Genomic DNA, 24151 nt, shown 5'->3' on the forward strand with positions numbered 1-24151 from the left:
CACTACCTGCTCTCTCACCCTGGTATTGGATCATTTGCATGTGCAAGATTTTTGAACACGTATGCAAATGAGGAATAGTCTGGTACCTGCCTGTGCGTTACATTTGCGTTTGTTTTTGTATGCGGTGTCAGGGGTAAAAACAGAATCAATTCGTCGCAGCGCGAGCATGGCGTGAGTTATAAAACACAATTTATTTTAATTAAACTGTTACGATCTTTTTAAGACAACATGCAGTATCACATTTCATATTAATATGAACAAATTGAAAAGAAAATGAACATTTTCGAGAAGGCATGGACGAATGATCGCGAAAACACGTACTGCACGTTGTGAGTAACAACACCAAGTACACGATATAATCCATTTCTGACCAATTGCGATATCGAATCAGGATACAGGAAGAAAGTTTCCTATCCAGGGCTTACTATTTGAAACGTTGTTGTAAATAAAGTAAGCACTGGGGACGAAGTTGGTCTACGACGCCATTTGAAGTGAACCAGCTCCCACGTCAATTAACTAAGGGGGGAGGAAGGAGGAACGGTCCTGTAATTAAAGCGGACGAGTGTTCAGACAAAATATACAATTATGATGATGTGACGACTATGATTTCCTAAACTACAATAAATGTATTCTTAACACTTCAAGCATTCAAGCCCGTGTGCGCAATAAAATATCAAAGTAAATACAAAGTGTGTGTCAAAGTTCAACACATGTGTGTATAGGTATATACGCTACACCTCAAAGTACAAACCTAAAATGCAACGAATCATGTCTCAACTCTCATCCCGAAAATGCACAATTTCTCTCACAAAATGATGATAAAACAGAGCAATACTCACAAAGAATCTTCTAATGATGAAATTAACCTACCACAGTGATATATCTCAGGAGCATGACAGGATCCATGCTCCCTACAAAACGAGAGAATTTTCTAGACAAATATATGTTGGTCTTCTCTGTTCGAAGCCCACAGGAGAAAACTTGTTACAAGTTGCCTTTAATTGCGCGAGAAGCACTAAGGTCACACTATGCAAATCACCTTGCCAAACTTTGGACGAACAACAACTTAACAGAGGGCGCACTTGGGCAGTATAGTTACAGAATTGTGCCTATTTTGGTGGCAGAGTCGTGTTACCATCAGTGATGTAGTGCCTTGATGCTGGGCCTTGGCCTTAAGGCTGGATTTTAGGGCCTTGGCCTCGAGGCTTGAGGGCAAAAGCCTTGGCCTTGGCCTTGAGGGTTCAGGGCCTTGCAATTTTGAGTCAAGGCTCTTCAAGGCCCATAGAGTTTTGCATTTTCCAGATAAATCTGTTCGAAATTTTGCTGTTACCATTTTAATCGTATTACCATGGAGGAGGGAAGCACCCTATAGATTTGTGTGTTGGGCACACTTCCACTTTTACAGGCGCGGTTCTAGAACCAATATTTTTTTTTGGGGGGGGGGGGGAGGGGGGGGGGCTAGCACGGTGGATCCAGAATTTTTTCAGGGAGGCGTGCTGAAGTGTTGACCGGTTATTTTTTCCAGACACTTAGGCCTCCGAAAATCAATATGTGGGGGGGGGGGGGGGGGGGGGAACCATGCCATATTTTCAATGGGGAGCGCCAATAAAATCCTACAATCATTCACACTATATTAACTAATGCACCCTTGTCACGGCTATTTCTTCTTTAGGGGGAGACCGTTCGCATGTACATCACAATCCTTCTTTTTCCTAATGCAATTTTTTTTTTACGGAATTTATTTTGGGGGGCTAGACAAAATTTTTGGGGGGGAGGGCTACAGCCCCCCCCCCCCCAGCCCCCCCCCGTAGAACCGCGCCTGCTATGGAATAGATCTGATTGGTTGTATATGTCTCCCTGATGCTAAGTGCTAAAGATTTGCATGTATCTGTTTTAGATAATGCTGATATTTCTGACCATGTTGGGCGAGCAAATAAAAATTTCCCAAATCAGTTTCTTGGATCCCCCTTTTGTTACACTTGGGAGAATTGTGTGTCAATATAGAAGTAAATCATTATTTTGTTTAGTTAAACCATATTGAAGACCTGAACTTATACATTAATAGATACACTGCAGTCATAAAACGGTGTAGGCCTATGCGAGCATGTTGATTGCAATTAAAGAAATGTTGTTCTTCGTAACGAGCAATTCGTGATGATAAGGGCGGATCCAGGGGGGCCAAAAGGGGCCATGCCCCCCCCCCCAAAAAAAAAACCCACGAAACCATTTTTTGTATGTGACGTCGTTATAAAGGCAGGCAATGAGTACACCACCATCTTTTCCTCAAAAAACATCGGTTAAAATAGTCAGAAATTGCCTCAAATCGCACCACAGAGCATCTCGAATCCAACATTTTTTCGGGGCCCTTAAGCGGGCCCCGAAGCCCAAGCCGTAATTTTTTGACCCACTTTTTTTGGGGGGGACCAAAATTTCTTTGCCCCCCAAAAAATTGTGTTCTGGATCCGCCCTTGCGTGATGATGTGTCACTCATGTGACTATAATTAGTTCCATATCAGTGGTCATTTCATAAAACAGGGCATTGGCCTTGGCCTTGGCCTTGAGGGTTAAGCCTTGGCCTTGGCCTCGAGGCTTGAGGGTCAAAGCCTTGGCCTTGGACTTGAGGGTCAAAGCCTTGGCCTTGGCCTTGAGGGTCAAAGCCTTGGCCTTGGACTTGAGGGTCAAAGCCTTGGCCTTGGCCTTGAGGGTAAAAGCCTTTGCTCCAACACTGGTTACCATTGCAGGACAAGGGTTGTTGGGGGATGTGATGCAGTTGCGTTTGCAAAGGGTCTTTAGCACGGTGACAAGTGTTGACCATTCGTGGGATGGATTGTTAATTATTGGCAATATTAGAGCGGCATAGTGACGGAATTGTGCGCATGACGAAAAGGTTCAGATATAGACACCTGAATAGTGACCTTTGAGTGGTCAATAAACTTTGTATACCCCAGTTGGCGCTATATCATATTTAATTTTTCAAGGCTCGTTTTCCTGACCAAAGTCCTAATAGTGCAAAAGAAGAGTATTTTAACAATTATTCTTCAGTATGTCATGATTTCAGACCCCAAAGGAGACGCAATCGCAAGATAAAAGAAACATATCGGACAAGTATCACACTCTAACAATGACCAGTGGGCTTAGTAAAAGGTTAAACATGTGGTTACCAAAGTCCATCTGAATACAACGAAGGGTAATAAGTGCACAGAGTGAATACTGCTTGACGTACATATTCCATCACAGTCTCACAGATTTCTATTCCAATAGCATCGTGTTGGGTCTGCCATTAAAAAAAAAGAAACTGGAGTTCAGAGCTCACCTCAAAACTGCTGTGGGTCTGAATTCATAACGTTACTGTAGAATAATAGGTGCAATACGTTATTTACTTTAATACTATTGAGGCTTGGGTCATGAATAAATACGATAAAAAGCGACAAAATAAGATACCGGTATACACAATTTATTGACCTCATCTCCAATGGTATCACAGACGTCAGATATGACTCGGATGTCCCCACATCTGAAAATTATTTTCTTGGCACAAAGAGTTAACGTTTAGGATTGGATCGTAAAAAGAGACATTTACAACAGTAAATCTTATAAAAATCGGTAAGTCATGACCTATTGGAAGGTTAATTTAAAAAAAAAATGTATAATCAAAGGCAATTTTCTCAGACTGAAATAAAATTAGTGTGGCCAAAATGTATTTTACCAGAATTGTGTCACGGATAATCTGAATGGATCATGCAAATTTCATTAGCCTTGACTTAATTCTGGTCATGGATTGGACATTTAAGAGACATCCGCATAGACTTGTGCACAATTTTTTTCAAACCCTAAATGTGCCCTAACCCAATATTCCCTTGTTCTTTTTCCACGAATTTCGTTTACTGATTAGTCCACGAGCAACAAATATAACCTAATAGTGCGACAATAAAATTGTGCCTCTAAGGGGGATTGTGACATTAGGGAGACATCAAAATGTTTCCCTAATGACCGATGTCTTTCATCGTGCGAAAAAATTACGATAACGTGTCTCCTTAGTGATACCTTTACACAAATAAATGTTAGCCACCCTAATATTTCTGATAAAATTGACGTTGTTGTGTTTATTTTTACCCACCCTATTGTAAGAACATTCCTTATAGCATAAACACCTACCCTTTTAACTTGCAATGTGAAAAAGTTGGGGTTTAAAAAGTAATTCTTACAAAAAAAACTAGCTTTACAAAGGTCACTGACCTCTCAAAGGTCATCAGAGGTCAAATATGAATTGTTGGTACCATTTTCCAATGAGGGCGCTCCTCAAAACCGGCCATTTATGCAAAATACGCATTATGTGCCCATTTCAGGGCGCATTGTGAGGGTTTTGGGGCTGGGTTTTCATATTCCTCGTTCATATACTAAATATTAATAACATTTTGGAAATTAGTTACTTAAAAAAAATGCCGAACACTTTTAGGGCCATTTTTTTCTTAGGGGGCACACTTTTGCTCGAGGGGGCACATTAATGTCCGCAAAAGGGGCACATGGGTAAATCGGGGGGGGGGGGGGGCACAAACTGCCCCCCGGTTCCTGCCTTGTCTCCGGTCAGTGGTGGAATCGAGATTGACGTGACGCCAAGTAAACTGCGTGCTCTGTAAGAGTAGTGCGAGAGCTTTTCACCAATGACAGCGTCTGACGTATAATCATAAACAACCTCATATGGGGATTTTTTTTAAAAATCGAGGTATCTGCACTTAAATAAACCCGATTAAACTGCGCTTAAACTTTTAATGTTTTTCAAAATACTCTAGCTGCGAATTAAAAAACAGTTTTTCGACCCTCGCTTCCTAAAACCTCTAAACTGGAATGAAAACTGCACAGGAAAACTGAAATTAAGTTTAGTGTTCTTTGTGTATGGAATCAGGTCATATTGTTAGTTATATGGGGATCCGGCATAACAGTGAACTATCTTTTCATTATTTTCATCCTTCAATTCCTACCTCGCCATGCATACTGTTATAGACATTGAAAGCGCTAAAACGAATGACCCCCCCCCCCCCCCAAGTCTACTATCGATGATTGTTCCAGCAGTTCCATCTTACTTGAAGTTTTCACACAAAATCACACACACATCCACCTCAACTGTGCCGGAAAATTACAATATAGGCTGCATTTAGGGTTTAAACAAATGAATGGTGGTGAAGAATGATCCCTTAAGTAAGAACAACTAATCAATCAAAGGCATTTTTGTACAAAATAATGAAAATAATAAGTAGTTTATCCCCAACCCGACCTTTTGAGTTTTCAGAGGTACAGCCCTCTAATATTGACAAAATTCAACCATCCTAAACTTGCCTGAATATTTTATTCTGCCACATAACGCACCGAAGAAAAATGCTTGTTGTTAATCTATCATTCTGCTTAAAGGGAAGATACAACACTTTCAAATATCAAAAAACAAAATGAGTAAATTATAGCGAAATACTTTACTGGGGTGTGAGGGAATGACTGTAAAGCATCCTGTAAAATCACGGCTCCTGGTGTGCTGCCATTTTCAAGTAAAGTGGTATTTTTGTATCAAGTTCAAAAGCTGGTCGAACGACCAGTGTTGGAGAAAGCTGGTTTTTTTTTCAAAAACGACTCCTCATATTTAATATTTAGTTATTCCGGATTTTCTTTGTTATTAATTACACACCTGTGAAGGGTTAAAACCAGCTAGACTGATTCTCTGACCTTATAATTGTCCAATGTCTATAAGTTGCTCCGTTTTATATTAGGTGGGGTCAGGGAACCAGACTACAAGCACATGATTGGTTTTCTTTGTTTTCCAGCATCTACGAACCAAAAACGTGAAAAAGTCAGTGTAACAATTTTTGCCATGACAATCCCGAAAATCCATTATTTCTGAAAATTACAGCAAAAGCAAATGTGGTATATTCACTTTAAAGTTTACTGGCCAATGGCAACTGTGTTTATTTCATATTTGTTTAATTACTTGTTTCTTAGGTGCCAAAGAGTCCATTCAGAAGAAACCTTTAGGCAAGTTGGAGGACAGCATAGTGTTGAAAGTAAGATCCAGATTCTACCTGAAAATCTTCACATCCGATACATGAAATCTTCAAGCGTATCCTCTTTCAATACAGCTTTACTTTTCATCCTGAGTTACAAACACACATTTTCGTAAAACGTATATCAGAAACTTTTTATGTGATCGTTTGAAGAGTACTTGATCTCAAATTACCAAACTATATCAGGACCACAGGGAGAAGACTAACTGTTTCCCCTATGCTAGCTTCGGATCACTTCTTTCGTGTAAATAACAAATTAACAATCTTCCCTTCCAAAATGGAAATATTTTTGTGTTGACCACGATCATCATGGAAATAATTTTAAAAAACTTGCTTTGTATGGAGAAAAAAAAATTGGTTTTGAATTTCAAACAAAATATTTAAACAGATGAATGTACAAAAACAATGTGCACTTTTTACGATCTGGAAATAATTTACATAAGCAACATTTACTGTACATACAAACCCTTTGTGGAGTGATTCGAGTGAAATACATAATTTTGAGAGCCATGTCCGAGTTAGCATGGAATCGCCCCGGGTTGCAAAAATTACCCCGGCTCTAAAAGTGTTTAACCAGAGGGTACACGAAATGTAATACATGCACTTAAGAGTCATTTCGTGTAAAAACTTCATATAAGTGTCCACACTCAAAAAATTTTAAAACTTTTATTTTGCCCGTTGCCATGGTTACGGGCCATTATGTGTTTTGGCCATCTTTGGGCAATTTTGAGGCTGAAAAAGTTAATTTTTTTGCGTTATTTTCAAAGGTCATCAAGCCAAACTGCGAAGTAATGTCAAAAAGTAACTTTATCAAGACAAAGTATTATCCTTAACCTTACAAGAAAAAAATAGAAACACTTCTGAAAAATCTCCTTTATTGTGCACTTGACGATGTTTAGACCAGTGGATGAATGGTAGGTGGTGTACTCCCCCCACACCTGGCTAGGCCCCGCCCACTCCCCCGTGCCACCGAATTTTGAACTTTTATGTTGCATAACGAAACAAATGTAAATAAATAATTTGCAAGTGAACACTTTACAAATAACATAGACTTCCTTTTCACAGACTCCCCTTCCCCCACCCCGTGGGCATTGCTTGGGGTTGAGGGTGGGGTGTGACCACCCACCAATAACTTGGCTTTGTCGGCAAAATCATTGTCACATGGGCAAATCTCATGTGTTTGCAACCCGCATTGAATAATAATGGCCATATCCATTGTCCTCTGATTGAAGTGCACAATTATTCCAATGATGTCCAGTCCTCCCCTCCCAGCTAGGCTCCGCCCCTTCCCTTGCCACCAAATTCTGATTTTGACTTCCGCATGTATTTGCCGAAATTGAATTTGTAAATAGATATCAATTTGCAAATGAAGCTTTAGTAATTTACACCAACTGGCGTACCCGTCTCACAGCCCACCCCCTGCCACCCCTCTTCCTACTCCAGTGCTCATTATGAGCAACGACCCCTCCCCCTCCCAAAGAATTCAACATGTATAAATTGTTAAGGTTACATTTTGCCTTGCGGAAAGTCCACATATTTATGTGTACTATGTAAGTTTGGCTATTTTTTTGGCAACGTGGGAGTGGTTTGGAATATCTGGAAACGCGGGGGGAGGGTGTAATATGGATACATGTAGCCTACATGGTACATGTACATAATGCCGTAATATTTTAACAAAACTGCATTTATTTTATTATGTTCAATACAGAGAAGTGATTTGGCGATTACGAGAGCAAATAACTCATATTTTTATATTAAACTACGTGTACTTTACGTGAAAACTCAAAATGGCCTCTATTTTGATTGATTGAATTGTCTTGGCCCTATACGTGTAAATATGGTCAGATCGAGCACATATAAAGTCGAATATAGTACTGTTATGGGTGCTGCTATGCCCTCCAAAATCGTAATTTCGTAATCAGCATGACATTTTGAGTCTCTTCCAAACTGTCATCAGTAGTCAACATGGCCACACTTCTGTGGTGCGTCCATGGTTGCATGACAAGCAATTTAAATGTATTGATGCTTATAATTGCAGGTTTTTTTGTAAACAAGCAGGGAATGTTTTGTTAATGTGTTAATTAAAAAAATATAAACTTCCCCACCGAACCAGTGATTACAGATTTTAACCCTTTCTGGCGGATATTTGGTTGTTGTTTTTTTCTGAAAGGGAGGGGTACACTGTGATCCCCATGTTGATTTGCATATACTTTGACCGATTTTCCTACAACTGATTTGGCAGGAAAATATTGGTTGACTTTTACTCTATAATATGACATTCTTGGTTCTATTGCTGTTACCACTAGAGGTGTTTTTTATATATTTTTCCAAACTCTTGTCTAGATAACATTTTGGGCATAATTTCTGTATTTTTTGTGTAAACATTCATCCCAGTCAGGCAATTGTATGCATCCATTGTCACTGCCAAAGGGACTAATAGTAACTGATTTATTCCCAAAATGTGTGGGTTTTCAACCCGAAGTGGCAAAACTAAAGTAAATATACATAACTGTGGTGATGTTATTTAATGCTCTGCAATTGAAGCATGTAATAACTATCAGAAACGTACATCAAAACAAAGAAAATGGTACAAATTGAAAGGTGAAAATTACATGATGGCCACGTTATTAATTATATAGCCATGAATGCCAGTCTTAAGATAATACTTTCGTGATATAGGTTTTGAAAATGGAAGTATTTTTGACTTTAGTTTATGAGCACCAATGTCTTTACAACGGTTGCCATGGTAAAAATGAACACACTACAGAGGTGTGTCTGGTGCCATGGTGATCACTGTTAAAAGTCACGAAATTTCACGTTGATCAGGCAAATACAAATTTGGAGGACACTTCCACTAAAAAAGACTTCAGACCCTAACTACATGTATAAAGCCAAGTCAAGTCAGACTGCAATTCATGCAATAAAATTGATGCTGCGTTCTCTCAGAGTTTTCACTGGAGTGATCCTTGTTTTAAAGTACATGTATTTCAATATAAAAAAATAAGAGTTAGTTGCTCTCTAAATCGCCAGATCTTTTCCGTTTTGAAAATAATAAAATAAACGTCATTTTGTTCACCACACCTTTACTGTAATTCCAAAGTAACTTGCAATATAAAAACATGTTGGCAGTGTACATGCGTGTGTCCAGATCACCCTTCCCATCCCCCCACTCCCGCGACATACACACCCCTTCTCCTCCTCGCTTTTCGGATATTCCCAGCTAACCCGTGTTGTAAAAAAGCCACCTTACATAATTCAGACTTTCCCCAAGGCCATATGCATGTATGTAATCTGAACGAAATTGTACTTGTTGATTTTTGGGGGGAGGGCGTGGTTCTCTTTTGAGCTTTGGGAATGGGGGTGGCAGGGGAAGGGGCTAGCTGTGAGACGGCTGTTGGTGTAGATTGTAAAAGGTTCGCTTGCAAATTGATATCTAGTATTTACAATTTAATTTAGGCAAATACATGCAGAAATCAAAATCTAAATTTGGTGGCAAGGGAAGGGGCGGGGCCTAGCAGGAGGGGAGGACTGGACATCATTTGAATAATGGTGCACTTCAATCAGTGAACAATGGATATGGTTTTTATTATTCATTGCGGCTTGCAAACACATGAGTTTTGCCCATGTGACAATGATTTTACCGACATTGCCAAGTGGTGGGTGGTCACACCCCACCCTCAACCCCAAGCAATGCCCACGGGGTGGGGGAAGGGGGGAGGGGGCTAAGAAAAGGAAGTCTATGTAATTTCTAAAGCGTTCACTTGCATATTATTTATTTACATTTGTTTCGACATGCAACACAGTTCAAAATTCGGTGGCACAGGGGGAGTGGGTGGAGCCTAGCCAGGTGTGGGGGGAGTACACGGCCTACTATTCATCCACTGGCCTAAAAATGATGCGCAGTCTGATTCTGTTTGTGAAAATGTGCTAGATTCATGAACAATACCAATTATACAAGTTATTACTCAAAACAAAGGAAAACACTGAAAATACACATTTTAAGGTTTTTGTGAAAATTACCATTTTTGGAGCGCAACTGCACAAAGGCTATACAATAACCCAAAATTTTCTCACCAGATATGAAAAGACAAATCTCTGAACTAACCACAGCCGAAGGGAAATTATTCTGAGTGCCCTGGCAAGTGCCATTTTGGGGGTATAAAAATGGGGTAAAAAATGCAATTTTGCTAGTTGCAAAAACATGCTGTATTATAGGGCCTAAAAATAATATAAAAGAGATTTTTCAGAAGTGTTTCTATGTTTTCTTGTAAGGGTAAGGATGATACTTTGTCGTGATATAGCGTGATATAGTTACTTTTGTGACATTACTTCGCAGTTTGGCTTGATGACCTTTGAAAATAACGCAAAAAAATGAAATTTGCAGCCTCAAAATTGCCAAAACACATAATGGCCCGTAACCATGGCAACGGGCAAAATATCGGTTTAAAAAGTCTATTTTGGTTACTTGCTCCCAAAGTCCTTTCATCGATTTTTTGAGTGTGGACACTTATATGAAGTATTTACACGAAATGACTCTTAATACGTTGGTATTGAAGCCATGCCGTATTTTTTTGTTCTTTTTAATAGAGGCACAGGTGCTAACCCTAAGAATGACAGACCAAGGCGTGCTAGAGCTAGCTGCGTTGGGTCGTCCCATGCAGCTCGGCATGCTATATGACTGCCGCACAGACCGTCTCATTCCGGGCATGACTCTCTGGGACCAACACGTTTTACAAAAAGATCGTGACGAACAGCCCCAGCCCAGTACAGAGTTTGACATCATGTTATCCGACAGAGTGGACGACAAGGCATCCTCCCTTAACATCGATGCGTCACTGAAGGCCAGCTTCCTGGGAGGTCTAGTAGATGTTCAAGGATCTGCCAACTTCCTCTACGACAATAAACCTTCGCATAAACAGGCTCGACTGACATTGCATTACAAAACAACCACAAAGTTTGAGCAGTTGACCATGAAGCATCTGGGTGTGCACAATGTTCAGCACCCAGACGTCTTTGACCAAGGTACAGCTACTCATGTAGTAACAGGGATCCTGTATGGGGCGCAGGCTTTTTTCGTATTTGATAGGGACTGTGAGAGTGAGGAAAACATCGAGGATGTTCAGGGCCAAATGTATGGCATGGTAAAACGGTTGGCTTCATTAGAAATTGATGGAGAGGGATCGCTTAAAACAAGTGAGCGAGAGGCGATTGATGAGATGCGTTGTAGATTTCATGGCGACTTTATCATAGAAAATAACGCGTCAAGTTACGAAGAAGCTGTGCGCATATATAAAAACTTGCCTTCAATGATTGGCAATGACGGAGAAAATGCCGTTCAGGTGCGTGTTTGGCTCTATCCCTTGGCTAAATTGGATAAAAAAGCAGCTAAGTTGGCTCATCAAATCAGCATTAACTTTATCAGCCAATGTCAGGGGATCTTGGAGGGACTTGGGGACCTTGAAGTTAAATGCAACGACTTGATCAGAACACAAGTCTGCATAGATTTCCCGCAGTTTCAAGAGAAATTCGCCGCGCTTAAAAAACGGATACTTGAGTATAAATTGTCTTTAGAGGAATATCTGGCACGAGCATTGCCAGCAATCAGAGGGGGTAGTATTGAGGAGCAAGCGTTAGCTGATTTCCTCGGCGATTCAGTACAGTCACCGTTCGGTTTGGAACAACTCAATAGCTGGATCGTTAGCAGAGAGAAAGAGATGAATGTCGTCGAGGCTTACATGAATAACCTCTTTGCCGGGATTCCAATCATCAAGACGCGGGCGGATTTAGAAAAGCTCGTCTTAGATCCTTTGATGCAGAATGTCGTCTGCTTTACGTTCCCCCTCCAACGCCAGGAGAGCTACCTGGAGGTCTTGTCTCAGTATCTCAAATCTCCTAATGTGTCAGCACCTGCTCAAGACAATCACTCATGTTGTTTTTTCGACAAATCGGCTTCAGTGAAGATGAGATTGGGCGCAAGAAATTTTGCAGAGTTTTACCACGCAACTACGGATGCTGGTAGCTACGAAACTGCTTATGCAGTCACAGGTGTCGGTGATGAGGGAAGTTCATGGGCTCCAATTATGTTGTACGAGGAGGGTAATCTAACGCCGAAGGTTTTCGAACCACCAAGCAAACCTGGCAAACCGTTAGTAAAGAGCAAGACACATGAAGAAATCTGTCTGGAATGGCTGCCACCTAAAATGGGCATTTCGGAGGTGCAACACTACAATGTACAGTACCGAAAATCGGAGCCAGGCTCGCAATGGCAGAAATCATGTACAAAAAAGGCTGATGAAGAACTTACCATCCAAAACTTACAGCCGTTGACATCCTACCAATTCCAGGTCGTTGCAGTTTGTCCAGTTGGTGTAAGTCAGGCAGGTGAGATCAGTGATCCATGCACAACACTGCCTGTTGGTCCTCCGGCAAAGGTAAGGAAGCATGCAGTATCTCACACCTGCGTTACCATCGCGTGGGAGCCCCCAGCCGTCCGGGCTAAAGACGTACAAATTGAGCGTTACTCGGTGAAATACAATCAAGTTAAAGGAGGTTCAATCGCTAAACCTCATCAAGAAGTTGCAAAGTCTACAAGTGGTGACTCGTGTCTAGTTACAATTGACGACCTCAAAACTAACGAATCTTACAGAATTTGGGTGTCTGCTGAGTGTGGTAGTGCTGGAAATGGTACAGAAAGTGAACCGCTTGAAATTGCTACCGATCAAGTTCACCGGCCTGTAAGATACACCAGGAAAATTGCTGAAAATGCTGAAATACTCACAAAGGGATGCGAGTCTACTGGGACACCGACTATTTTGAAGGTTCCATTGAATCGACAGTCCGTTTCCGCTGGCAGAAAGTACCGTAGCTATAGCTTTGGTAAGAGATTTGGTATGGCTCAGCAGCACAAAGTGATCATGGTCGTTGGTGCCACAGGCGCAGGTAAGAGTACACTGATTAATGGGATGATCAACTATATCCTTAAAGTACAGTGGGATGACGGGTTTCGATTCAAGATCATTGACCAACAAGGAGAGGGAGCACAGTCACAGGCGCATAGTCAAACTCAAAACATATCTTCCTACACTATTTATGGAAACAAACACCACAACATTCCTTACACGTTGACGATCATTGATACGCCAGGGTTTGGAGATACAAGAGGTATTGAGCGTGACATAGCCATCGTTGATCAGATACGCAATTTCTTCTCTCATTCCGAGGCTCACAAAGTGGATCATATAGACGCTATAGGCTTTGTTGCTCAGTCTTCGCTGGCACGCCTCACCCACACACAGCGGTATGTGTTTGACTCCATCCTTTCCGTTTTCGGTAAAGACATCTCCCCAAACATACTTCTCCTGGTCACTTTCTGTGATGGGCAAAAGCCTCCAGTTATCGATGCAATTAAAGAAGCAGATATTCCTTGCAGTGACAGCATGTTCAAGTTCAACAACTCGGCTCTTTTTGCTAGCAATGAGGACCAAAAACAGGGAGGGAGGGCTTGTAGAGATACGGACGACGAAGACAATTTCGACAAGATGTTTTGGCGAATGGGGATGAGGAGCATGTGCAACTTCTTCTGTGCTCTCAATAGCTTGGAATCTAGGAGCCTGTCACTTACAAAAGAAGTTCTGCAGGAGCGGAAGCGACTGGAGACCGCTGTAGAAGGTTTGCAACCCCAAATTCAGATGGGTGTTTGTAAACTGGAAGAATTACGCAATGAGCAGCAAATACTCGAGCAGCACGAAACAGAAATACAAGCAAACAAGTCATTCGAATATGAGGTTGAAGTTCCGAAAAGCAGAATGGTTAAAATATCAGATTATATCACAAACTGCTCCAAATGTCACTTCAGCTGCCACCATCCCTGTGGTATTGCAAATGACAGTGACAAGAGTGGGTGTTGGGCAATGGAGAGTAATGGTCAGTGCAGAATATGTCCGGGCAAGTGCATTTGGAACGTGCACTTTAATCAGGCCTACAAGTTTGAATACTACAGTGAGAATGAGAAGCGGACGTATGCCGAACTCGAAGAACGATACAAAGACGCTACAGGGAAGAAGCTTACTGTAGAGCAGGTCATCAAAAAACACTTTGAAGAATTCCTCAGTGTCCAGAAATGTGTATTTGTTCTAATAACTGATTCTCACCAGAGTCTGAAGCGTCTGGAAGAGATTGCTTTGAAGCCGAACCCGCTGAGCACAGTGGAGTATGTGGACTTGTTGATTGAGTCCGAAAGGACAGAGGCCAAGCCAGGTTGGAAATCTAGAGTAAAGGCACTCCAGGATGTCCGCAAACAAGCAGATATTTTGACCAAAGTCAAGAAGGCAAACTATGATCCCTTCGAAAACTACAAGAAGGAACTATCCGGCAAAAAAGGAAATACATACTGGTATCAGTTTTGGAAATAGACCCTACCTTTCCGATAACAAGCATATACGTTTTCGCAAACGTATTATTATCTCGGGTATTGTACACAAATTAATAAATGTGCCTAAATTGAATCTGATTTTTTACCTGATTTGCGTTTGTTTGCTGAGTGGCAATGTTTCACATCGTTACCCCTGATGCTTCAACGGGCCGACTGGTCTCGAAGCGGCAATAGTTCATGTCAAGAGCTGGGGTTAAATTACTGTAACGGGTACATGAGCTGAATCGTCGAGGGATCTTCTTGATAGCAGAATTGTGACCTCCCGCTAAATTGTGTCGCAGCCCTCTGTTAAGTGAAAGCTCTTCTCTCTTCAAATCAATGCCTCTTTGGCACCCTTCAACCACCTAATTCAAGGACTTGTTGGTACGGCTGAGATGAACTCCAGGCCTTCTGTTGGTACATACCGTCGGTCGCACCACGAACCGGCGTATTTCGATTTTTGCCAAATTGAGTTTTTGTCATTAACGTTATTATTTAATGAAAGTGCTCATTCTCAGAAAGCTTTATTCTGATCTGAGCTCTAATCAACTAAGAATGCTTAGACTGTGCGGCATATCTCTAAAAATAGAAAATGTTGCACCACAAAGTGTCGTATTCCGATACGCCACTTTACACGCTAATTCCCATAGTGCTATGACGTCACAAAGGAGCGTCGACATCATCATCATCATCTAAAGTGTAAATCCGGTTCGTTAGTGTGACGTCACCTCCAGCACTTTCTGCACGATTGGAACCGGAAGTTAACGCAGCTCGAGCGTTTGTAGCCAATGGGCGCTAGTAATCAATGGTGGTGGGTGCGCGTGTATGACGTTTTTACTAACGCCCCGGATTATTAAGCGTATCACGAATCAACAAATCTCTATTACGTGCGTTGTATGACATACGATGAACATGACAAAAATCTGTTTCACGAAGTGACGTATATCTTGGGAGCTGAATTTCTCAAAAACTAAGCAACTCAGATGCACACGGATTGCATACAATAAAGTTTAATCTATAATTTACTAGCAACAACGAAACCGCTTGAATTCTGACACAGGGAGTACATGTATGGAATGATCTCCTGTGTGATCTTGATGTGGTCAAAGAAGGGAACAATTTTGTTGTTCCTTATTTATAGCTAGGTATCATCCAAATACCTAAATTACTTGGTAGACTGCTTATCTGCGTACGATTCCAATGCATGCAAGGCATTCAAACCGTTCCATAAACAGATTTACATCAATGGGAGATACCGGTGATCCCGAAACACAGTTGTGACGTTTGTAGAATTCGTTATCATAATATGAAACATTGGGGCTAAGACACGGACATGAAGTTCCATTCCACTCAGGTGCGTATGAGCTGCATTTTAAATAATGTTGGCTGCTTGTTCTAATTGGTCTGGGAAAAGGTTGCTTCGCAATTTTCCCTATAGAGGACGTGAGATTCGATCTGGCAGCATTTCCAAATTGATCAATATCCATCTCAAAGCAAAATGTGTACATTCAAAATCAACGTCATGGACCCTCTCGCTCATTTGAACATTTTTTTTTATTGGGCTGTGGGTGTGGTGAACAATGTATTAACATTGTAGGTAATAAACATTGATATCAAAATAGTTGTGTATGTTTGTAGATTTAACAAACGTGAAGTATATTATTCATTAAAATCAAAATGAATGCAAAAGTTTTCACAAGAGTAAAAAAAAACCTGAAATAAACGCGGAAAACATCCGAAAAATATATGAAATATGTATGTTGTTTACTGTTAATTGTCAAAATAATGTATTCATTACCCGCGGTGGCTGGTAATTTCATATTAAGAAATATTGATAGTATAATCGATTGTCTTCAAAGAGTTCCTGAAATCATACATAAGTCACATGAAAATGAGCGATGGTTAGAGTTGGACAAAATGATTTCTCAACAGTGCGTGACAAGATGATACGTAATTAGTGCTTTACAAAGTGGAGACTGTATTATAAGTTTTCAAGTAATCATAACATAATACCATGCATTATAAGGTGTAACAAAAAACACATTATTGTATTTTGAAATCAGTCTTTCCCTTTTGGGTTGAACTTTTTTTGCATGTAAATATGCTATTGCTTATATTCACTGTTACGTGCAGGGTAGTGTCTGTTAGTCAAAAATGCAGAAAAGTTAGGGCTACTTTTAGTGCTAGTTCTGCTTGGTCGATGATTCACATGATTACATCTTATATTTTCAAAGCATGCATGTTAACTTTCCGACTACTTATATCAAACTATATTCTAAATGGAATAAGAACGCAACGCATAAAATCAAACTGATTTGATCAATCACAGACTTGAACATCTTCTTCTGAAAACGGTGAATTATCGTAAGGACTTTGTCTTTACTCTTGTGAATTGCCAAGTTCAATTGTCATTTTAATTATTGAATCATTTATTCACTCATGCCGGTATGACTTCGTTCTCATTGGTAGCTCATATGTTTTATTCAACCTGTCTTTTCGCTGTGTTATCAGTAATATGTATGCTTCTCATTGTTACCTTTCCCATTGTATTATGAAGACACAAGTGTGAAATGATTTGATTAAACGAACTGAAGCGCAAAATTGTCATTAATTTTGGTATAACAGTTTGGATTTTTTGTTTTGCACCACTTCGTTGAAGCAGTTTATTAAATGAAACTAACCAGCCTAACATTCAGATCAGTAAATATAATATATTTTGAGAAAACTGTGAAAATGCTTCTTCAATTTTCTCGACGCAGAGCAAAGTTTCCGTTGAGAGCCCTCCTACCAAAATGTTCAAAGTCTGACAGTCCCGAATCCTTCAATAAACATTTTTTCCTCCTCACACCCCTGGGGAGTTAGGGCTACTACGCTTTGACTTGAACCATCTGATGGTATGTTCCTAGTTTGTGACTCGCCGAAAAATAATTCCAATTTACAAATATGTAACCAACTGCAAGGTAAACTAAATTCGGTCAAATGGGGACAGTATGTGAAAATAGGCCGGTTTTTCACGAAATGGTTAGGTCCAAAACATCACGATGACACGTTTTTAATTCTTCTTTTGTTGGACATGTTAAAATGATTTCACGGGAGGCTTGATCCTATTATTTACTTTAAATTAAGTGGGGTTATTTCAGATTTTTGCAATTTCCTTTTATAATGTTTGCAAATTGTGTCGGTTACCTTTAAACCACAGAATCGATCACTGAAAAAATTGCCTGCGTTAATTTTACCCAAAAAAGGGTGAAAACTGGAACTACCCAAACTTGGGTTGTTCTATAACCAACTGTTTGGGTTAGAATTTCTGCTAAATTCAACCAAAACTTGTGGTTATTCAAGACCAAATTTTATTTGGTCTTGTACGACTATAAATTTTGGTTGAATTTAACATAAATTATAACCCAAACAATTGGTTATAGAACAACCCAAGTTTGGGTAGTTCCAGTTTTCACCCTTTCTTTGGTAAAATTAACCCAGGCAATTTTTCAGTGATATCTAGATTTAAATCTGCGCTACTCATCCCCCTTTCTCCCGGACACGAATAAAAATAGAATTGCGATAGGGCTTTACTGGGAATAGAGCGCACCTAGCGTCAAATGAGATCCCCCACCATTTCAAATTTGTAGCCTTGGTGCCTTGTTGCCCTCCCCAAAAGATGCTGAACCCCCCAGGATCCGACAATATCGAGAGAGGGCGCTCTCTCCGCGTTAAGCATATTCATAGCTGCCCATGGCTGTAGAGAAATAGCTATACATGTATAATATGGAAATATGGTGTTTAAATCACCGACGCTTTGAAAGATGATGGGAACAATTCAATATTATTTGTTTATACAAATAGTACAAATATCTGGTCATCCTCTCTGGTTCTCTGGTGCATGTGGACAGCCTTGGAACTCTCGGCAAAATAGACAACATGTGTTTTAATTGTCAGAAGCTGCGATTCGCAAAATGATTTACAAAGCACCCCTTTGAATATCTTAGTGTGAGTGAGGAACGATGCTGGCAGGCATGCGTGTAATGACGCGACGTAGGAATATATTGGACAGACCCACCATGTTTTCCTCCTTCGGCACACATTTTTATTGCAATCAAAACATTTCTAAACGTTTAAACGTCTTCCCCTGCATGTGTATTTGACGTACGGTTCAACTGAAAACATGATTAATACACCAAATCATTTTTATTTTGTGTGGCAAACATGTCTTAGTTTTGATAGCACAACGTTCTAAGTTGCTACAATGTTTGTTTTAAAATACCCCAACCTCCTAAATGGACTGAGACTCACGACTTAACAAATTATTTGTATAAATGTGCGCTTTCCTACGGGAGATTGTGACTCGTCACCACCCCTCTTCCATAAGAAAGCGCACGTGTAAACAAAGCGTGACATCTTTATGTCCGAGGGCTATTGTGGTTATGTATAATATTGATTGATATATTTTAACTCATATCCATTTTTCAATGAAAATATAACAATACGTGGCCTGCGAAACGGCATGTCACACTTGTCATTTACTGCTAGCGTAGACATCTTTTATACCATATTTATCTTCTTCTTTTTTTCAGATTAATGCAGAAACATTATCATCGAAATTAAAAAAGTTAACTTTCTATTTACGCCTATTTACTTAAGGCCAAAAAAAAAAACAGTCGGTCTCTGGTCAGACCAAAGTTCCGGAATTGATGCGGCGACGCGGGGGGGGGGGGGGGGGTGGCGGCTTTTTTTTCTTTCTAAGCATGGATTGTACAGACAAGGTGGGTACTATTTTTTTTCTTTTTGTGTCCTCATATACATTGGTGTCCTCCATAATTTGCCTTGGTGCCCTCCATCATTTGCCTTGGTGCGGTTTCCCCATTCCTTGGTAAAAAAAATTGAAAAGTTGCGACAATAGAGGGCACTGTTGTAGCTACCGCGGACCAGTTGAAGGAAAAAAAGGTTGACGCGCATGATTAAAATCGCGCGCGCTGACCAGAGACCGACTATTTATCATTTTTTGGCCTAAAAGAGTTTTATACACAAGACTCTCTCAAAAAGTCTCTTGTTATTGAGGGGCCTGTGCTTGTTTCACTTCTACATCGTATACTAGGTGATTATTGTACCGATGCTTACACTTTTTATGGGTGTACTTGTAATAAGTGGTGCACAAAAAAAATACGTGATGTTGTATGTTCGGTAGAACACTAATCACGACACAGCCTAATCGTATCGAAATTCAGATTTAAATTACGTAATTAGCGTTCCTTGCTTCTTAATTTTTTCTCTTGAAAAAAATATCACCAAAGTGTGACACAAATTCAATTAATTCCATCACCAGACAATTAAATATCAAACTTTCAAAATGTAGACCTTTTAAATATGATTTTAAACACAATATTTCTTAATTACGAAATCGAGTACATGTACATAGTTCTATGACGCGTTGGAGGTATTGCATGCATTAAGGCTTGTATACAAAATGTAGCACAAAGTGTTAAAATATTTTCTTGGAAAGGAACCAAAAAAGGTAAAAATTCGTAGCTTACAAATAACAATTGCAGGTTTACAGCCTCATAGCACACCATCTTCTGCATACTTCCACTTCCGAACCATACATTTTCACAGCACGATAAAATTGTTCCATTAACATCAGGAGAAAAAAAACCCCAGATATTACATAAAAACTGTTCCACTGCTTCCCACATTCATTCACAGGTTAACTAATTCGATGGATCTTGTGGAAAAAGTGGCTACAACAGTTTTAACAATATCAGTAAATCTTTATGACTTAAAAGCACACAGTGATTACATTTTTAAAAAAACTCAGACGGAAAAGTTCGCAGAATAGGACAGGCACTGCTTGAGCACAACTCATTTCAGTATTGCAAGTTAATAATTAAACAAAAATAGAATCTGAGAATCGGTCAGGCTGACATGAATATTTCAACAGACTTCATCCCCACCTCTAATATGCACGAACACCGAAAAAAAAAGAAGAAATAGTATACCCAACCTGAAAAGTTAAACGAAAAAGTTGCTCCAATAAGTGGACCCAAATTCGATGTAAACAGGCTATCACGCGTATCGCGCTTCAATGGACGGTCCGACTCTGTGACCATCAAATCGTCTCTGTTTAACAAACCCAACCTAAAATTATCGTAACTGGTTTATCAATGACGATACATGTATAAATAACTGAAACTTTGGCCACCATGTTAAACCTCAATCATAGCGCCAGACATCTTGAAAGACAATGTGTAAAGACCCGATTCATACTGCATGATAATACAAATGCTAAACGAATTATGAATTGAAGGTAGAGCATATTATTTGTCATTTGTGCATTACACTTTTCGTCAGTTGAAGGAACAGAAGTGCTCAAAATCTAAAGAAGGGTGCTGAACAACTAACCTGATTAAATTTAGCTCAGCAAACGATGGATATTCCGAGTAAACAACAGGATCTCGATTTCAAATCAAAGTTGTTTCCATTCAGCCGATTGCAGTTACGCGATGTCACGCAATGAACCGACGCATTATAGCAACCGCACGCGCGTGTTTGTCCTGTCAACGCTTGCGCGCACCCATTCATGGCTTTGCCGAATCAAAAACCAACTACTAACGGAAATTTCCAAAAATGCGTCTTCAAACGCATCTTTGGAAATGATCTTTTCTTGATTTTTTTTTTAAATGACAGCATGCCAGAAAGAATAATTTCACATGGGGTTTAGAGCCAGTACTAAAAACCAAGTATGCTTCTTAAAAATAAAGTTATTTGGAGGGCAGCAAATAATAAACTCTACCTTTAACGAAAGTTAAAGTTTTGCGTTCAACATCACTAGGGAGGAGGTATTTCGAATAAGCGCATACTTGTGACGTCCAAAATGTGCACAAGCATTGGCGCCGAGTATTAACTGGCCTTTTACATGTATCCGGTTCGTAAACGCTACATCTTTTTAACTGAAACCACGCCCACTACAGACGGAGTAGCATTGAAAATCATTGCAACCATTAGAACCGGAAGTAGTGCAAAGTGGCGCTAGTAATCAGCGGTGCGTGCGCGATGACGCAGTCACTTACGAACCGGATACACCAACCGACTCTCAGAGAAGTCACGTGCTTTCTGCTAGCATCTCATTTGTCGTCTTGTTTACCAACCACATGTCTGAACTCTTGAACTTCGTAACTTTGGCCTCATGTCCACGGATACTGGCGGCGTGCATTACAACAGTTGAATAGTTCGCCTTTTTCGCAAGCAGGTCATAAAATTTGGGTCCATACGGGAAGATGTTCGTGTCCAGGGGTTTGATCTTAACATACACGGGTTTGTCGCTTTTGAGAAGCCCATTCATAACGTTCTGATCCGGTGTATACCTGCCTTTCTTTTTGTTACTGTCAAGTGCATCCACCCAGGCCTTGACAAATTGAAGACTCGCGTTGGTCGGCTTAAAGTACACGAAGCCAGCACAGAAATTGGATTTCCCAGATCTAACTCCAAACGGGTTGACAGAGTCTATCAAGGAGATGTCAAAGTCTCCCTCGAAAAAGGGAAAGGGGTCCCGGAACCAAAAAGTGTCGGCATCTGAAAACAGCACCTCGTAACCCTCCTGTAGCAAAGCCAGGATATAGGCCTGGCGTTTGTTCATCAGACCATAGTACTGGCTGCCATGAGATCGTGGGTGTTCTATGACGTCCATCTCACCTGAATTAGTCAAGAGGACACGGTATGCCAGATCACCATCCAGTCTCATCCGCAACTGCTCAAAGACCTTCTTGTCCTCAGCAATGACAGTGGTGTTGACGCACACACCCGTTCTCTTGATGCTCTCCAGCATGTTCAGGGTAACATCCAGGAAGGCGAGGTTTGTAGTGGTAAGCAACACCACCCCAGGTCTCCTATTGATGTCGGCCAGGGTGCAGTTGGAAATCTTCCCCCTGGACTCGAGGACGTCCTTGCAAACAGCCGCAGCATCAAAAGCGGTCCTGATGGTAGCTTCAATGCATTTGCACTCACGAGGCGCAGTGGTAGCAGGAGGGGATTGTCTGACCGGAGGGGATTGTCTGACCGGGGCAAAAACAACATCAGACTTCTGCGAATAATCTGGAATGAAGAAATAACAACTTAATACTACAATGAAATAATAGATTTAGTGTGTGCCTCCGATAATTTTCCGTTAGTTTATCTGCATTTTTGTGTCGTATTTCTTATTGCCTTTTTTTTTTTTTTGCTTTAAAATCCAACAACACACATGAATAAAACTGGGATTCAAAGTAAGTTTCATTTTAATTAGAGAAACTGAAGAAAACTAATTGCAGTGCCATAGACAAAACTTAGACCCTATGGCATGTTTCCAACACTTTTTGACGAATACGTGTGCTCTATGGTTTTAATTTTCTTTAACCTTTTTTTCTCAAATAAATGATGGCAAAACTGCATCACGGTTGACATGGCTTACATCTTCAATTTTCATCAAACAGTTGGGGTCTCAAAACTTGGGGATTAAACCTAGTCCAATACCATGTATAGCTTGTCCGGAATATTCCATTCCTTGGTACATCATTATTGAAATGTAGCAATCTACTACCGCACGGCACTAACATGCCTAACTTATATGGGACTTACTTTACAATAGCGAAACCAGCGGGAAACATTGCCTACTTGAGCAATGTTCTCCGAAACTATTGAATTTCAAGACTCCCCTCAGGATGGGAGATTTGGAGATGTTAAGGCTGTAGTGGTCAGGAAGTAAAAAGGGAACATGCAAAGTGACCATTACATTAAAAGAGATGTTGTACATTAACATTTGGGTCAGTCTGGAGGGGGAATTGACAAATACTTATTAAACAAATTCATAGTGACATTCATCCATAATGGTTCTTAAATTCCCTATCTTAATGTGACTTTCACGCATGCAAACTATAATGCAAAGGGAATTTAAGTTAAAACGAATGTACCGATACTTTGACTTACTTATAACGAAGGCAATGAAAGCTGCCGATTGCAGAAAGAACAACACTTTATACACATGTTCCTGGGCCATCTTGCGCAGAACCTGAACTGCAAATAAACAGAAGATAATGCAAGAGAAGAGAACATGATACACACTTACAACAATTCGAAAGGTTGTGATGATATAAAAGGTTTACCACATGCATTGTCCGTTAATGTGGAAACAGCTTCTTTCGAATTTTCCGGGGTAGGGTAAAACAAGCTGACCGGCCAGATGTTGCATACTCGAGAATGAGGGGGAGGGGGTCGATACTAGGGGGTCTTAGTATACTATACAGTATCGTTTTAAACATAGTTTTCAAAACAACCGTCTCCACTGGTGCTCTTATTTTGGAGGATGTACTGTTTCAAGGTCTTGGGCTGGACTTTGTGTTATTTATGCTCAGCGTGCACAAATGTAGGCCTAGCGTATGCTTGAAATGCTCCGCACTGCTCCAGGATGTCACCACTGGCTCTGCCTCAACATACTGACAGTGATTGCTGGAGAATCTTGCAGGATTGAGACAGTGCCACTCCTCCAAGGACCACATTCAAGAAATAACGGAGGATTTTGCAGGATTGAGGCTGTGCAATTTTCACATGGAGGTGGTTGAAGGATTTTGCTAGATTAAGTTGGCATCCTACTACCGAAATACCTCGGAAGTTAGGGTTGAAGACGTTGTTTGTAGCTGTGCTTGACCTTAGATCCGCCAGTAACCTTGGC

The 24151-nt window shown here is 40.4% G+C and overlaps 2 protein-coding genes across 2 annotated transcripts; one reads left to right on the forward strand and one right to left on the reverse strand.

Moving 5' to 3' along the window:
* The first annotated feature begins 5989 nt into the window (after positions 1 to 5989).
* Positions 5990 to 14871, forward strand: LOC119719096. The gene is made up of 2 exons (XM_038188411.1): positions 5990 to 6047; positions 10635 to 14871. The coding sequence occupies exon 2, from the start codon at positions 10658 to 10660 to the stop codon at positions 14456 to 14458; it is 3801 nt and encodes a 1266-aa protein (XP_038044339.1). The 5' UTR covers positions 5990 to 6047; positions 10635 to 10657; the 3' UTR covers positions 14459 to 14871.
* A 6273-nt stretch (positions 14872 to 21144) lies between these two features.
* Positions 21145 to 23516, reverse strand: LOC119719586 (UDP-D-xylose:L-fucose alpha-1,3-D-xylosyltransferase MGP4-like). Its single transcript, XM_038189062.1, has 2 exons — positions 23410 to 23516; positions 21145 to 22539 (listed from the first exon to the last, which is right to left on the reverse strand). The coding sequence occupies exons 1-2, from the start codon at positions 23477 to 23479 to the stop codon at positions 21551 to 21553; spliced, it is 1059 nt and encodes a 352-aa protein (XP_038044990.1). The 5' UTR covers positions 23480 to 23516; the 3' UTR covers positions 21145 to 21550.
* Between the last annotated feature and the right edge of the window lie 635 nt (positions 23517 to 24151).

This window comes from Patiria miniata, unplaced genomic scaffold (genome assembly GCF_015706575.1).
Source record: "Patiria miniata isolate m_02_andy unplaced genomic scaffold, ASM1570657v1 HiC_scaffold_8, whole genome shotgun sequence".
Lineage (NCBI taxonomy): Eukaryota > Metazoa > Echinodermata > Asteroidea > Valvatida > Asterinidae > Patiria > Patiria miniata.